Source organism: Pogona vitticeps, chromosome 5 (assembly GCF_051106095.1).
Source record: "Pogona vitticeps strain Pit_001003342236 chromosome 5, PviZW2.1, whole genome shotgun sequence".
Taxonomy (NCBI): Eukaryota; Metazoa; Chordata; class Lepidosauria; order Squamata; family Agamidae; genus Pogona; species Pogona vitticeps.
In genome coordinates, this window is record NC_135787.1 from 17,296,818 (window position 1) to 17,313,716 (window position 16,899).

Genomic DNA, 16,899 nt, shown 5'->3' on the forward strand with positions numbered 1-16,899 from the left:
ATTATCAACTGTCATTAGCAACTACTCTCCTGGATTTGGCACAGGATTGCTTCCTAGTCCTGCAGAAGAACCTTGATAGACAGGAAGTGGTGAATCTTTAACTGTTTAAAAGGGGCAATGGGACAGTGAGAGACAGTCAATGAAAGGAATCAGCACCACCTACTCTGACTTCTAGAATGCCCCTGTTGGACATCCATGAATGCCCCTGTTGGACATCCATGGGGAGGGAGGCAAAAGTAGTGGTGTTCTGGAAGAGTCTTTGAACAGTTACACCTGTAGCTAAACACAAACCTGGTTAGCAGGAATAATTACCATATTTTTCTGTGTATATGATTCCCCCATGTATAAGATGCCCCCCACATTTCTAATCCAAAATTAAGAAATCTAAGTGGTTCTTAGCAAAGTGCTGCAGGATGGCTATGATCCCTGCTTTCTCCCTTTGTGCTAAGCCCCGTGTGGCTTACAAAAAGGAGGAGGAAAGGGATCAAAGCAATCCCATGAATGCACAATCATTTTGATCCCTTTCTCTCCCTTATGCAGTCACAAGATTGCTTTGATCCTTCCCCCTCCTTTTGCTAAGCCCCATGGGACTTAGCAAGCAGAGGGAAAAGCAGGGATTGAAGCGATCCTGGAGCACTTTGATCCCTGCTTTCTTTTTGCCAAGGCTTAGTAAGTGGAGGGGAAAGCAGGGATCAAAGCACTGCAGGATCACTTTATTCCTTGCTTTGTCCTCCACTTGTTTTTTTTCTCCTCAGCTTACTTCTGTGTATAAGATGACCCTTAACTTTTAGTCTAAAGATTTTAGACAAACGTATAGTCTTATACACGGAAACATATGGTATGTCATGTGTCACTCCACCTATCTTCTTGAAGGGAGGAGCAGGTGACATCATACCTGCCAATTGAAAGGCTACAGTGAACCCTTGTTTCCTTATAACACTAAAGAGCCACAGTCCTGCTAGCTCTGCCTGCTGATGTGACTCCATCACCCTAAATTTCAGCGGCCCATTGCCTCAAGTCAAGAAGTCAGTATAGGCATTTCCTGTATTACATCAGTCATGTGAGTTGGGGGTCTAATAAGGAATGCCTATGCTAACTTGTTCACTTGTGCCAAAAGTTATCATCACTGAAAGTTTTTCTCGTGTAGTGATAGGATTCAGGCTATGTGCAATAAGATCCCAGTCAACTGAGTAACTATGCAATAGTATTTCAATCAATGTAAGCAAAAGAGGGTGAGGAGAGATACAGATAGATTAGACAGGACTTTGCAATTTAAATGTCAATGTGAGGGAGAGAGGATCCAGAAAAGCAGGTCCAGTGGAAGCAAAAATAAGGAGGTGGGCTTAGGGCTATCTTCCTGTCCTCTCACATGTCTTAGGGATATTGGTTCATGCACTCTCAGATTTCCAGACAGAGGATTCTGCATTCACAGATGAATGGCTGTCTGCATCTAAGTCCATGTGTCAAGCACTGTCTGCCACTTATCTGTGCATCTGCTTTTGTATCTTTACATGCAGACTTACTCATGTGCATACATTGCTGGCGTATGGGCACCAAGCGTGTGAGCTTTTCTGGCTGTGAGCACTTTGTGTGAGAGAGCATTTCTTGCTCCTGTGATGAAACGCAGCAAGCGGTGAAATGCCCTGGACTTAACCGCTTTCCTTCCTACTGAATAAAAACCATAGCTTGTAAAAGATTCGAGTTAATAAAACCCTCTAAAACTTTGAATTGCAGGTATATTAAGAACTGCTTGCATTTTGCAGAAGGTAGCAACTTTTCTCTCCCTCTTTTAGCTAGCAGAATGATACAAACTAAGTGATAAGATGGCCCTGCAAGCTGAGAGAAGCCGTTATCTATGGTACATTAAGGATTAATCGACCAGAAATGCAGGATATTACACTGGACACAGCTGATGCCAGGTGTGATTCTGTTTGTGGAAAAATCTATATTTCATAAAGAACATAAATAACAGATGGCTTGGAAAATCTATGACAGCCTATGAAGAAGAATCAAATAGGTTTAGTGTAGTCAAGAAGATTGATGTTTAAAATTCATGGCTCTCAGCTTTTTATTTGCTGCACCATTAAAGTAATAAAATAACAATAGCAGTCCACCTGACCCAGTTGTTCTGGAAATTTTAAGTATAGTCATTTATCGCAACATGTTCCTTTATATAACTTCCACAGCTTGCTAAGTACTCCGTTTTTGCATAGATTGATGTTAGGCCTGGCAAAAATAGCAGCAAATTTAATTATTATCATTATTACCCTTGCTTTCATGTAGTTATCAGAATACTTAGTTAAAAACTCAAGCTTGGCCCCCTTGATGCACAAAAGCTGATTTCAGAGCACCCATCTCTCCCAAAGGGACGTAGTGGCGCTGCAGGCTAAACCGCAGAAGCCTGTGCTGCAGGGTCAGAAGATCCGGCAGTCGTAAGATCGAATCCACGCGACGGAATGAGCACCCGTCGCTTGTCCCAGCTCCCGCCAACCTAGCGGTTCGAAAGCATGCAAATGCGAGTAAATAAATAGGGACCACCTCGGTGGGAAGGTAAAACGGCTTTCCGTGTCTAAATCACACTGGCCATGTGACCACGGAAAGATTGTCTTTGGACAAAACGCTGGCTCTATGGCTTGAAGAGCGGGATGAGCGCCGCCCCCTAGAGTCGGACACGACTGGACAAAAATTGTCAAGGGGAACCTTTACCTTTACCTTATCTCTCCCAAACATACATTGAATTAACCTGGAAATTACCTGTGTTCTTCTGAAGATATCTAGAGAACTTACCGGAGTGAGAAAACACCATCACATTTCTCCAACGCTGGCCACATTGCATGGGCTGCACATCTGTTTCTGTGTCAACTTCAAAGTTTTAATGCTTATTTATAAGGCCCTAAATGGTTTGGGACCTCGATACTTGGCAGAAAGCCTACTCCCACCAAGGTCTACCTGGATCACCTGCACGAGCCAGGAGGTGAGGCTGAGGAGCCTGACGCCTAGAGGGGCCCAGATGGAGAAGACACGAAACTGGGCCTTCTCGGTAGTGGCTCCTCACCTTTGGAATAATCTCCCTCCAGAGATTCGCGCGGCCCCTATGCTGGGCATCTTTAAAACCCGATTAAAAACATGGTTCTTCATTCAGGCCTTCCCTCCAGCCAATTCTTGATTTTCTTCTTATTATTTTCCTATTTTTATTTTTTTGTAGTTGTTTTGTATTATTTATCTATTTGTTGTGTTTTATTGTTTAAATTTTATGTTGGAAGCCGCCTAGAGTGGTCCACTGGTCCAGATAGGCGGGGTATAAATAAATAAATAAATAAATAAATAAATAAATAAATAAATAAATAAATAAATAAATAAATAAATAAATAAATAAATAAATAAATAAATAAATAAATAATACATTTTCTGAGTCAATGAAAGAACTGAAAGGAAACAATCTACTTCTCTTGGCCTTCTTCTCAAATTCTATTCCTGCCAGATCCTTGTGCAGCACCAGTGCTTTATCATCTGTTGTAGTGATACAGTCCTGCCAACCTAGCAGTTTGAAAGCATGTAAACGTGAGTAGATAAATAGCTACCACCACGGTGGGAAGGTAACGGTGTTCCGTGTCTAATTGTGCTGGCCACATGACCACAGAGACAAATGCTAGCTCTACGGCTTGGAAACGGGGATGAGCACTGCGCCCTAGAGTCGGACATGACTGGACAATTATCAAGGAAAAACATAGTGATACAGGTATTTCACCTCATCCTGTTATATTAGCTGTTAGAAAGCTCCGGTGTAGGAGATCCACTGTGTGGCACTAGAGGCCACAAATTCAAATTCTCGCTGTGCCTCCTGGGAAACAGGCCACTGACTGGCCACAGATGCAGCTGATGGGGTTACACATAGCTGTTGACAAACTGCATGGCCCCAGAGTGCCACTAGAAGGAGGGACTGGGAAACAACTTTTGAGTACTTTATGCCTAGAAATCCTTGAGAGTGTCTATGTAAGTTGGAGACAAGACAGCATACCACTAATGGTGAAGATGATTATGTCTGTTTTGCCAGGATTTTATATGACTATTTTTAAATGATGCTGTGTTGGGCCACAGTACCAGTACACAGATTAAATCAGATGTTTTAGAAACAGACCTCCAGTAGGGTGGGGTGTCAACCTCTCCTGCTATTCTTCCCAAGCTATTCCCATCCTTTGGGATCAATATAGTTGTAGCAATGATTCTTCCATATTGCTAGCTTAGTCCAGCTGGATTTCTCAAATAGTTTTCTTCTCTTAAAGTTTTTACAGGCTAAAGATGTAAATCCCTGCTTCTCTTGTCCTTCCACATATAGCTGAGAAAGGTCAAAAATATTATGCTCACTCTTTGATATTTTGTGCACTCTCAACAAGAGAATAAAATAGTACAATTTTGTGCAAATCATGTTATGCATATCATACAAATTTTCAAAGTGACAATTTGTGCAAATCACCATGCCTCCGATGAAAACAAAATTAGTGTCTCATGTCTTCCTCTCACAGGGATGCAAGAAATCTTGCCAGTTCTTGAACATTTCTCATCAAAGTGTTTGTTTGGTTCAAGAGGGCCTAGATCAATGGTTCCCTACCTGGATCCCCAGATGTTCTTGGACTAAAACTCTCAGACGTCTTCGCCAATAGCTGCGCCAGCCAGGATTTCTGGGAGCTGTGGTCCAAGAAAATCTGATGACCCAAGGTTGGGAATCACTGACCTATATCAATGATAGAGAGCCTGCCTTTGAGAAAAGGCCCCTGAATAAATGAATAAATGAATAAATGTCCACTGTGCAACCTACCTGGGGCGCTACTGTCAAGTGTACAAGTAAGAATTAGAGAGGAAAGGAAATTTATGTTACCTGACAATTTGTTTACAAATTAATCCTATATATGCTCTATAACAGTGGTCCCCAACCTTGGGCCTCCAGATGTTTTTAGACTACAACTCCCAGAAGCCTTCACCACCACTTCTGCTGGCTAGGATTTCTGGGAGTTGAAGTCCAAGAACATCTGGAGACCCAAGGTTGGGGACCACTGCTCTATAAGACTCTCAGTCAATTCCCCATCATTAGGAAGAAACTGCAAGCGGCAGATCCTACTCACTCCCATCCACCACCGTTTCCCCTTTTTGAATTATACACAAATAAATGCACACAGCTGAAAACGTGAATCTTTGACACATGTGCTTTAGTTGTATGGAGCAATGCATACAAAAAAGAAGAAGAACATGAAGAACAAAACAATGAAAAGTGTATAGATTTGGATTGGTATATATATGGAAATAATCACAAACGTCCATGTTAGGAAAATTATGAAGTCTCACAATCTAGTATGAAACAAGGGCAGTAAAAATGTTGTTGGAGGTCTAGAGAAATGCAGTGAAATCAAGAACGGATAGATCCATATCACTAAATGAAAGTCACTTGCCAGCCTGGGCAGCTTCTGTCTATGGAAAACGCAGTTGCCATGCTGTCCTTCACCGTAAGCAAAATGGCTCATGCACATTACTGTAAAAGTACTCAGGGAAGAAATGTGTCTTTCCCCATGTATGCTTCCTCATACCTTAGCTCAGGGAGAGGAAACAGCTTAAAGCAGGAGTGGGGGAGAGATCTATTGCAGAAGTTTGAGTTGCCTTAAAAAAAAATCATTGATGCGAGCTCAAATCCAAAACATGTAGAAGGCTAAAGATTCACATTGGATTAAACCCTTCCCTTCCCTTCCCTTCCCTTCCCTTCCCTTCCTTCCTTCCTTCCTTCCTTCCTTCCTTTCTTTCTTTCTTTCTTTCAATAAATACAGCATATTCCTGTATGAGCTGCAGCTGGGGAGATCTCCCTTATTCATTTTCATTGTTCTTTCTCCCTATGGATACAGTACAAGCTCCAGATTTTTGTTACAGCTTGTTTTCCTTCCTTTCTCTCCCCTTCTGTTTCTCTCTCCTTTGGTCTGTGTGGGAAGGAAAAACCACCTATTCTCTCAGGTGAATTGTTTTCCACTGCAATTTACACTACTTTTCTGTGTAAATCATCAGCTGGGGGCAGTCTTGATAGATATCAAAGCTTGTTGCAAAAGGTCTAACGCTCATGTGGCCTTCAGGCTCATGAATGGTGGAGCTGGAATGGATTTGTACTGCCAGGTTAAAATACTTTTTAAATGATCTTCCTTACCTTGCAAACTTTTGCAACTTCTTGTGTTTCATTGCAGGAAATCAGGGATGCAGATGTGCAGGAACTGGTGAGAAAATCAATTGGAAGACTGACAATTATTCGGCAGAGCTTTCCTGTACCACAGAACATCAGTCAGCGCTGTTTCCGCGGGAATCACCGAATATCTTCATCACTTTGTGATCCTAAAGATCCTTTCTCCCAAAATATGGAGGTATTCTCAGATCCTATAAATGCATTTCTATGCATCTGCTATATATTTTTATATCAACAGATGGGTTCAGGTGGGGTCGATATTGATGTTTCAGGCTTGCACTGTTCATTATACTATACATGCACTGTTCATTCACTTAGACATGAACTACCCACACACTTTGTCCATAATGTAAGGTCTATTTTCTGAAAATTAGCACACATTTTATCAGCTGTTCCAAGGAACTGATTCTTCTGTTGCAAAGGCTCAGCCTTAGAAGCCCTGCTCAAATTGAACCAGACATAGACTTCATGTGTTTGCGAAATACAGGTAGTTGCATTTTGAGCTCATGGCATTTTCAGTCTCCCACCATCTCTTCTTTCAAGTTTATGCTAAATAATGGGCTCTAGCTGTCTATGGATGGATGGATGGATGGATGGATATGTATTTCTTCTCAATCACAACTCATCCCAAAGTAAACTTTCCAAAGAAGGAACAAATCACTGACTAAATCTAGAAGGTGCTTTCTTAGTTTTAAAAACATTTATGATGGTGGTGGTGATAAGTTCCTTATTTCTAACACTGCATGAGTCATTTTAATCTTCCTTGTGAAACTAATCATCAACAGTTTCAACAACACTCCCTCTCCTCCTTGCAATTAAAGCATAAATCATGGTATTTTCATCTTGTCCTGCATTTAGATACTTTGGATGTTTTCATCACTGTTAGAATGGCATCTCTCTCTATATAAACTGCTATTACTCCACAAAGGAATACCTCTGGACTATATTGGAGGCAACGTGGGCAGAAAGGCACATTACTATGTATACTTGAATGCTAAAAAGTTTTCGGAATTGATTTCTGCAGTTTTAAAAAATGCCTGTTTCACCTGCTTTTGTTGATGTTGCATTCTATCTCTTTTTTTTAACTTAGTCTGGATTAAGCATCTATAAAATAGCATGGTACTATAAAATAATGCATAAGTACTAACATATATGCCCAGACGTTGGAAGTCCTACCAGCATGTCTACCAATGAATTCTTTCTTTAAGTGTTGAGTGTAATAGATATTGGCCAAAATCATGTTGCGTACATTATATTTGCAAACAAATGATGATTTTTGATAATTAAAGACTTTTTCTGTCTCTCCTATAGCTCCTATGGCTTCAGTGCAATGAAACAGGCTGCCCATGAGTCACACAGTCTAGGATTAGAAGGATGAAGTCTTTAATTATTTAAAATCTCCTTCTGCTAGGCTGTCATCATCCTTCCACTGGTGTAACTTACATAACAGGACTTTGGCCAGTGTATCATTTAATGATTAACACAATGTATGTAGTCTTCTGAGCGAAGTCTACAAATTCTTCTAAAACAAGAAGTATGAAAGGCATTTAGCTATTTTTTAAAATTTTGTTTTGTTTTTGCCTAACATGCTAGTACAGACTAACATGGCCATATCTGCTAAAACTACAAGTTTGTAGCAATTTATTGAAAAGAATCTTGGCATATTTGCCATCTAGGTTTTTCAGTTAGCATTGTCTGAAATAAAATGATAGGAGTTTCTTTTAGAGCATGGAATATCAAATCAGCTAAATATGATTTAGAAATATGACTAGTTTCTGTGACTGTACCAAGAAGAAAAATACATAATCTGGAACTAATCTATGTCAGCCTTCATGTTAATCTTTTTAATCCTGATTTTAATTATCTTCTTTGCCAGACCTGCAGGGACAGCTTTTAATGTGTTCATGTTCAAGTTACATTTTGACCCAGTCATATCACATTTAATTTGCCCAGCTACTCTTTATACCCTAGGTAATTCGTTCAAAATTATTTTTCTCTGGCAACTTTTGACTGTTTTTGTTGTTGTTGCATTTCAGCCAGTGGGAGAGTAAAGCTCTGTGTGAATGAGATTTGAGAATGTTAACTGTAGCCTCAGCTCATAGGACTGATACAGGAGCATGAATTGGAACATAAACTTGCGCCCCACCAACTTCTAAGCATATTTTCTTGTGCTGGTGTAGACCTTGGAATGTTAGCCTTAAAAAGTAAAGTGTCCCCATTATTCATTTCCATAGTCAGACAGGAAATTGTTTTCAGTCCAACACAATGAATTCCACCATTTGCCTGCCTCTCCTGCAGCCTCAAGCTTCCTCAAAAAGGAAATATTGAGACTTCATAAGTTTGGGTTCTTAGTAAAGTCATTATTGTTTATTCCAGATTCAGTCCTCTTCCCCCTCAGTAATCAATGGAATCCTGCAGTTCTAACAAATGAAATCAGTGGTCTCTTCATCCAAACCCATTTTTAATTACGTGTGACAGCAGTCAGAGCATTCAATAAATATATGAAACTATCTTTTAATAAACAGTCTATTTCATGTCCTGTAGTTCTTATTATTCATGCAGCATTTTTCCTGAGGTCATAGGAAAAAGGGAGGAAGATGCAGAAATAAATTTATACATGAATGATTTGTTGTGACTATTGATAAAGACGTGAAATATCTGTTTAGTGTCTGCTGATCGTGACATTCCAAAATTGCTCCAAAATTAATATAGATCAATATGAACTACAATAATGTTTCTGTATTTTCTGATGTAACATGAAGGATCTGTTTTATTTGAAGTCACGTTATGGAAAAATAGTAGTGACAGAAGCTGGTATCATCATTTGCCAATTTCAGCCTCATTAGCGGCCTTAGTTTTGTTTGGCTAGTGGCCTCTAACAACTGCATGGGTTAGAGGGAGATCTTGAAAGTTTCAAACAGTTTTCAAAGCCCTATCATCAGGAATTCATTACTACGCCTTATATAATGCATGATATGCTTGTTATTAATTATTAAATCTTCTGAAGGTGTGGGCCAAATTCATCATATAACTATACAAGTTTATCAATTGCTCCGACTCTCTGTATTTTATTGATTGATTGATTGATTGATTGATTGATTGATTGATTGATTGATTTGATTTGATTTGATTTGATTTGATTTGATTTGATTTGATTTATATCCCACCCATCTGGTCTGGTCGACCACTGTAATGTATTCATTACCTTGCCAATCACAGTGGAAATCAGACTGTGTTAAAAGAGCTGTGGGTTTCAAAGAAATCAGAGTTTAAGTTAATGAGATCTACTGATTTAACCAATGGTTCTATCAATGCATTTTTATTGTAGAAGGAAAATGAGGGTCAAAGATCAGTAGGAAAACACTAGTCCTTGTTCGCTTACAAGCGACACAATCACAGGGTTTTCTGCTTTACATGCTATAAAAGAATTCACATTAGGAAACAGGATTTCCACTGCCAGCTAGGGACACATTGATGTTCACAGGTGGAAATTAAAGTAACTGGCATTTCTGTACCACTCCAATACCCTGGTTCTCCAACAGCATGAGAACCTTGGAAGCAACATGTTACGAAGTGTAATTAGCTCCCAACAAAGGTGTAACTAAATTACTTTTCAAATGTAAGGGAGAATAGTTTTAAAGTGTTTTAGGTGTACAGTTGCAGGCATGCAATTTCATCAGATAGTGGAAGAGGAATACCATATGGTTTGAGTACTAGCTCACGTGCCTGCCTTATGCTACAGCTTTCCAATTCGAGAAACAGATGGAATCTAAGTGGAGATCCCTGCTAAAGAATCCATTCTGTTGTTCACTTCTCTTTTCTGCTGCTTAGATAGGGACAGAAACTTTTTAACTCATTATACATGTTAATCAGAAAATCAATGAAGAGATGTATGCATTACCATCTCCCTTTTGTTTGTTTATTTCCCACTTTTTATGCCATTTCTACTTTCTGCATTGTTTGTGTTTTCTTTATTTTCTGTAATCACAGATTTCTGTGATTTATTTCTTCCAGTTTTTCTGATTATAATCCCCCAACCTACTAGAGTTCATCTAAAGTTCCTTAGACTTGGACACCACCCTACATGTATGAATCCCATCTGCCTATGCAGATACTATAACACTGTACATGCTTGATGAACTGGACTATAGGCCAGGAAAGCTTATAATGAATACTTGTTACCATATTTTCTGTGAATAAGACTATACTTTTGTCTAAAATCTTTAGACTAAAAATTGAGGATTGTCTTATACATGGAAGTAAGCTGAGGAGAGAACAAAAACAACTGGAGGGGAAAGCAGGGATCAAAGCGATCTTGCAGCGCTTTGATCCCTTTCCCCCTACACTTGCTAAGCCTACTTATTTTTCTTAATTTTGGATTAGAAAAGTGGGGGTGTCTTATACATGGGGGCGTCTTATACACTGAAAAATACAGTAATATTTAATGCACCATGAAACTCTTGTTTTTGCTTCAGAAGAAACAGAACTAATATAGGTACCCTGCTTGGATTTTTAAAAAGATAAAACTCTAATGTGAATTGCTTTGGAGTCTTTTGGATCTAATTACTTTTCAAAAGTAACTTGCTGAGCTCTGCATAAGACTTTTACTTTGTTCCACTTAAAGCCAGAGTGGGTGGCAGCTGGGATGAGCCACTTATGAATTCTTCCCGCATGTGTGTACTAGCTGCTTACAATCAATTTTTAATCTCTTTGACAGATTACCAACCTCTACATCTATGATACTGTTCTTTTACTGGCGAATGCTTTCCATAAGAAACTGGAGGACCGAAAGTGGCACAGCATGGCAAGTCTGACATGCATTAGGAAAAACTCAAAACCATGGCAAGGAGGGAGATCCATGTTGGATACAATCAAGAAGGTACACCAGATCCCTTGATCTTTTTTCAAATGCTTTTAAGCAACTTTTGCTATTTGTTGTAATCTCATTTTTATAAATGGCGTATTTCACCCTTGATAACGTTGTCTGAGAAGAAATGCAAAATGTTCACCTGAAGTTCATGAGACACCATCCTTTATTTAAAAGCTTTTAGTGAGTCTGTTTTGCTTTCCTAAGTCATTGATTTTTTTTAAAAGTGAGACTCAGTGCTTTGTAACCCTCTGCTGGATTTTGTGGCCATCTGGTTCTGAAAGTAAAAATGTCTCCTTACATATAGTTTGTGAATCAAGCAGCCATCCAAAGTTTTTCCTCACATGGTCCCAATATACAGTATATGAGTTCACAGCACCATCATTTTAACAAGCACTTATGGTGATTGCCACAAACTGGGAAAAGGGACGTCTGTGGTTTGTCACTATTCATGAACTACGAACCACAGACTGTCACAAGCTTTCTCTCTTTATATTTCTCTACTTAAAAGTAACGTCTCAGTGTATTACCTTTTTTGTTAGAACACGTTACTTGAAAAAGAGAGCCGGTAAATAAAGTTTTATAATTATTGAGGCACATTAGCAAAAGAAGGGGATGCTGCCTCATGCCTTCAAAATATACCTTCACCCTGAGAGGCTCAGTTGGTGAATAAACAAAAAAGACCTGTGTGTGTGTGTGTGTGTGTGTGTGTGTGTGTGTGTGTCTGTGTCTGTGTCTGTGTCTGTGTGTCTGTGTGTCTGTAATAGGACGTTAACTCTGGAATTCCCTTCCATTGGAAGTCAGTCTGACTCATAGTCTTAGGCCAGGGATGGTATTGTTCTGTAAGGCAGTGAGAGCAGTAGTATGTGCCAGTGGTGATCCAGTGGAACCACCACTTTAATTTACCCAAGTACATTCAGCTGAATGTTTTGCAGTGCCTACACAGGCCTTCCTACTGAACATGTTGTAATGAACCCAAAGTATGACATCACTCCTGCATGTCAATCAGGGGATGGAGCAGGAGGGGCGGAGTCAGAATGACAGTTGGAACAGCTGGGTGAGACAGTTAGGGGTTGGAATCAGAGAGAGAGAGAGGTTCAGGCAGAGTTAGGGACCAGAAGATATTGAGGGAGTGCTAGGGTTTAGCAAAAAGGGGTTAAGAAAGGAAACTGAAAAAGTAAAATATATTGAACTAGCAGGAATGAATGCATCAGTATAACAAGAGAAATATTGACATGATCTGAGATACTTTAACACCTGATTTTAATATACATGAACATATGAAACAGTTATATTTGATTCTCCTTATGATTTTGTTCAATAATAAAAGAATATTTATTTAAACCCCTTGCTTCCTGAAATTATATGACGCTTTGGAGTGACAGCTCCTGGGTGTGGATTTGATTTGGTATTAGTGTAATACCTGGTGGCAGCGAAAAGGGCGTATTTACCTTTGTGGAGCCCAGAGGTATAAAGGGCACAAAGGGGGATCGCCACACATGTGAAGGCCTACATGACTTCCAGGTGAAGTGGGGCTCACATGTGTTCCTTCCTGTGTCAACACAACTCTTTGAGCCATACACACTTCTAGGCTTAATGCCTAAATAGTGCTCTGGAGAGACATTGAACAGACATGTGACCTGCTTTCTCATCTTAAATGTAGACATGGTGTACATATTCAGAAATACAGATGGTGTAGTGTGGTGGTTAGAGAGCTGTTCTGGGACATGAGAAGTCAAGGCTCAAATTCTCATTGGGTCATGACATTCACTGGGTGAGCTTGGACATCATTTCTCTCTGACTGACATATCTAAAAGAATTATTGTGAAGATAAAACAGGGGAAGCCTGTTTTTCCTCCTCCCAGTGGAGGAAAGGTTGAAAATAAATGTAACCAATAAATACAGTACAGTATTTCAATTCTTGGAAGGGACCACTTCCAAGAATTATTAGTGTGAGTGGCCCCAGCTTCCCCTTCCATGACAGGCCCACAGAGTGGTGTTAACAGATAGTTCTTTATTTCTTTTACAGTAACTCAAAAGGGCATGGCCAATGAGCCACTTGCCAACCGCATCTACCTGATGCTCTCAGCGTCCTGAGTCTGTCCAGTTTCAGGCCATCCCCAGATAATACTTAGTTCTCCTGACTGCCGTCCATAATAATTCTTAGGGCTAGCCATGGGTGATAGGGTAGAAACCCTTCTCTTCCACAAAGTCCAGCATGATACTCAGGAGAGTCAAACGGGGGGGGGGGGGAGAGCAGGGAAGTTGCACTGATACCAAGACTTGTCCTCATAGATAGGAGGCTTTGGTGGCTGGCATACCTCTGGGAGGTGGGAGGTGTCCTCCAGACTCCTGGGCTTGGATCACTGCTGCATCCACCATCTTGAATGCCTGGTCCACACGACTCCTTTCCAGGTGCTGGAGTGAAGCAGATGGAGTGTATGCAGGCTTGTGGTGTGGGTCCTCAGACCATCTGGCCAGTCTGCCAGTTGATCCCTCTGGATGGTCCTGGCCCTCACATTGCTCCTGACATCGTGGGACTCACCTCTGTTCCTCCAACTGGTGGGCTTCCCATTGTCTTGCAGTGGCCCTCTGCAGCCTGGCCACCTCCTCTGAGGGGGCGTGGAGGAGGTTGGTCCACTCACCAGTCCAGGGGCTATGTGTCTGCACCATCTCCCATCCCCTGGTTGAGTGGGTCAATGTTGGGACCACCTCATCAGCCTAGCAGGCATCCGAGTCCACAGCATCAAATCAGAGCCTTCTCCTCCTCACTACCTTTATCTCACCGCTCCACCATTGCCATTCTCGAGCCCCCCCCCATGCTCCCTGCAGCTGAGTTGTCCCGGTCCCAATCAATGGATGACTTGCTCATGATCAGTGTTGAGGTGTTCAGGGGTGGCACACACGTGCAGGGATATTGGCCACAGCCCAAGCACTCCTGCTGATCCCACACTTAGCTTCCCTGTATTTTAAATGCTTTCCAGTTCTAAATGCTTTAATGTAGATGTAGAATCAGTTCTTTCATATACTTGATTGTATACACTGAAAGCTCCAGAGTTCATTAAATGTGTCAGCCCTACTAACATTTCTAGTTTCTTTCCTGCTATTTCCTGCCTTTTAAAAGGAAGATAATTAATCAGAAAAACAAGCAAGCAAACTCCTCTTTTTACCTTATACCAGTTACTCAGAGTAATGATTAATCCTCCCTACAATGTGAAAAGAGATGGTGAGCCAGATATAATGTGAAAGGACTACAGAATGGGGGGAAATTGTGCAAAGGAGATATTTCTTGTGTTTTAAAGATTTTATCGAATCACTTCTAAATGAATCAGAAGGTACAGAAATTTCAGAACATGCCATCTTACAGTACTTACATTGACTGCCCACTTGGTAAATATTCTTTGAGGAAAATATGTGGAAACCACTCACAGATTCACATAAAAGTCATGGACAGACATGTATGAGAGATGCAAATCCAGGCTCTCATCTCTTATTTGTGGCTGGTTGTTCCTTCGGTGACAAGATGCACTTCTTGATAGTACAGGAATGGGGGAAAAATTTGTGGAGGGCAGCATTCCCTCAGGGATAACTTGCCTGGTGCACATGAATGAAGCTAGTGGCCCGTTAGCCAGAACCAAAAGCATGTTGGATTGTCTCTTTTTTTCGATCTCTTTCTACCATCACCTTCTTTCTGTCTCCCTGCTTCTCTCTGTGTTCCTATTCCTGGCACACCCTTCTTTCCCACTTTCTCCCTCTTCCTTCCCACTGATCTGAATGACAGAAAAGGGAGATCTCATCTGCCAGAAATTATACTGAGGGCCAAAGTTTACCAGAAAAACAGCCAGGACTAAATAACTCCAGAAGTGATCAAATGCTTTTCTTTGCTTTCCTCTCAATTGATACTAGGCAGATACAGTGTCTTCAGACAAATATTCAAACCTGGTCTAAATGATAGGTGTCTGTGTGATTCCTGGAGAACTACAGGATGGAACAAGAAGCCACTGTTCACTCCCCAGAAAGATTATATATATAATATCTTGATAGTACAGGAATATATATTCTGTTGCCATTTGTAGGGTTGAAAAGATGGTGAATAATTTGAATTGAGGGAAAGGGTTAAAAGGGACAGTAAAAATCACATGAGAAACTGAGCTGCCACTGTTAAAGGAAAATAATGGCAAATGAACTCCCAATAAAGCCAAAAATCTTCCCAGGATATTCTAGGCATGAGGGAGGTTTCAGATGGAGGTCAGTGCATATCTGTATATGTATATCGGTCATCTATAGCTCTTAATAGAGACACAGAATGGGCCATGCCCTTAGTTGATACTTTTGAATTTTATTTCGCATATGGTGCTAGCCAAGCACACACCTTAGCTGACCGATGCTGGGGTGGGGGTGGGGAGATGGATGGACGGATTCCATTTTTATACTGCCCAATGCACTACTCTGGACAATTAACAAACAAAGTAAATACAAATTATATAGCAAAAAATAAATAATAAACAAAAACTAAAAAGAGAAGAGCAAGTCATTAAAACAGCATAAAAGAAACACAGCAAGACCAGACAGGCAGTATACCAGTAAAACGCAGCAAATTATCAGTATTTGAGCTGGTATTATCACCACTCTTGAGAGTTTCTCTTCAGCATCAGACACCAAAATATATTTGAATATGGAATGTGGGATATAATGGCAGGGTCCACACAAATCCCTCTGGGGTCACCTGGGCAGCTGTGGTACTTTTTTCTAGGTCATTCTCATACTAAGGGACCATTTCCAAGAATCAGTGTTCTCATATGGGATGCTTTTCCAGATGAGACTGGACTAGTCCCTCCTATGCTGATGAAATGCACATAAGCAATCCATGATCCAAGCTGGGACAGATGTAGTGCCTAACCCTAACCCAGACCATGATCTGCCCCTGAAAATACTTGCATGAATGTGCTATCAAACCAGTGAATCAAACAACAGTCAATGTATTCCTAATCAAATACCTATATCCACATACAGTTTTCCTTTCTGGAATAATATTTTCAGAGTTCCATAATAAGTCTTTTTTAAAAATCACATTTATTTCTACTTTTGTTCCTCCTTTTGTTTCTAATACTATATGGCATAAAACTTCTTACCGGTCATCCCTTAAAGAACAGCACACTCCCTTTTTGTGGGGAGGCATGCTTTGATTCCACTCTGCAGTTAATGGTAGAAAACTTTGGCTGGTATTCTTACTTTTCCCCACCTGATATATTTTTAAAATCCCCTGTTTCTCTCACAGAGGGAAAAGGAATGAAGTGACTTCAAAACTACTGAATTTCTTTGTTCATATTTGCTTATACCTTCCATGCAAATAGTAAAAGCCCAGGTGCTTTTTTTCCTTAATATTCCCTAGCAGTGCTATAATAAACCATTATTTTGCTCACCAAGGGGGAGTGTGTACTTCTATAGACGTTGCGTGATTACATCACCCATCATCCCTCATCATTAAATCTGCTGGCTAGGGCTAGGGAAAATTGTAGTTAACCAATATTCTGGAGGGTTACATTTCCCCTACCTCTGCTTATAGCTCACTTGAGCAATCTTGGAAGCAAGTGTACTAAAAGCAGATAAACTATAAAGCTTGCATTGGAACTTGAATCATTCCCTGAGAGGCAAAATCACAACCATACATTTTTGTTATTTTCCTTCTGTGCTCAGAAAACAGTGATTACATAGCCAAATTCCATGGGATTGTGAAATAAATTGATTTTTATACGGAGCATAGAGTAAGCCAAGGGCTTTCCACACACTGGCTCACAAGAAGAAAAATGCAGATCAC

At 40.4% G+C, this 16,899-nt stretch overlaps 1 protein-coding gene across 5 annotated transcripts in view; it reads left to right on the forward strand.

Moving 5' to 3' along the window:
- Positions 1–16,899, forward strand: part of GRID2 (glutamate ionotropic receptor delta type subunit 2) — a 963,252-nt gene that overhangs the window by 639,765 nt on the left and 306,588 nt on the right. For all 5 annotated transcript variants that reach the window (XR_012087806.2, XM_073001950.2, XM_078394565.1 and 2 more), the window contains exons 6-7: positions 6,219–6,392; positions 10,932–11,093. Coding sequence is in view for 4 of the 5 variants with exons in the window: in XM_073001950.2 (XP_072858051.2) it covers positions 6,219–6,392; positions 10,932–11,093 (336 nt within the window). In the remaining variant the exon portion in view is untranslated. The remainder of the gene's footprint in view (positions 1–6,218; positions 6,393–10,931; positions 11,094–16,899) is intronic.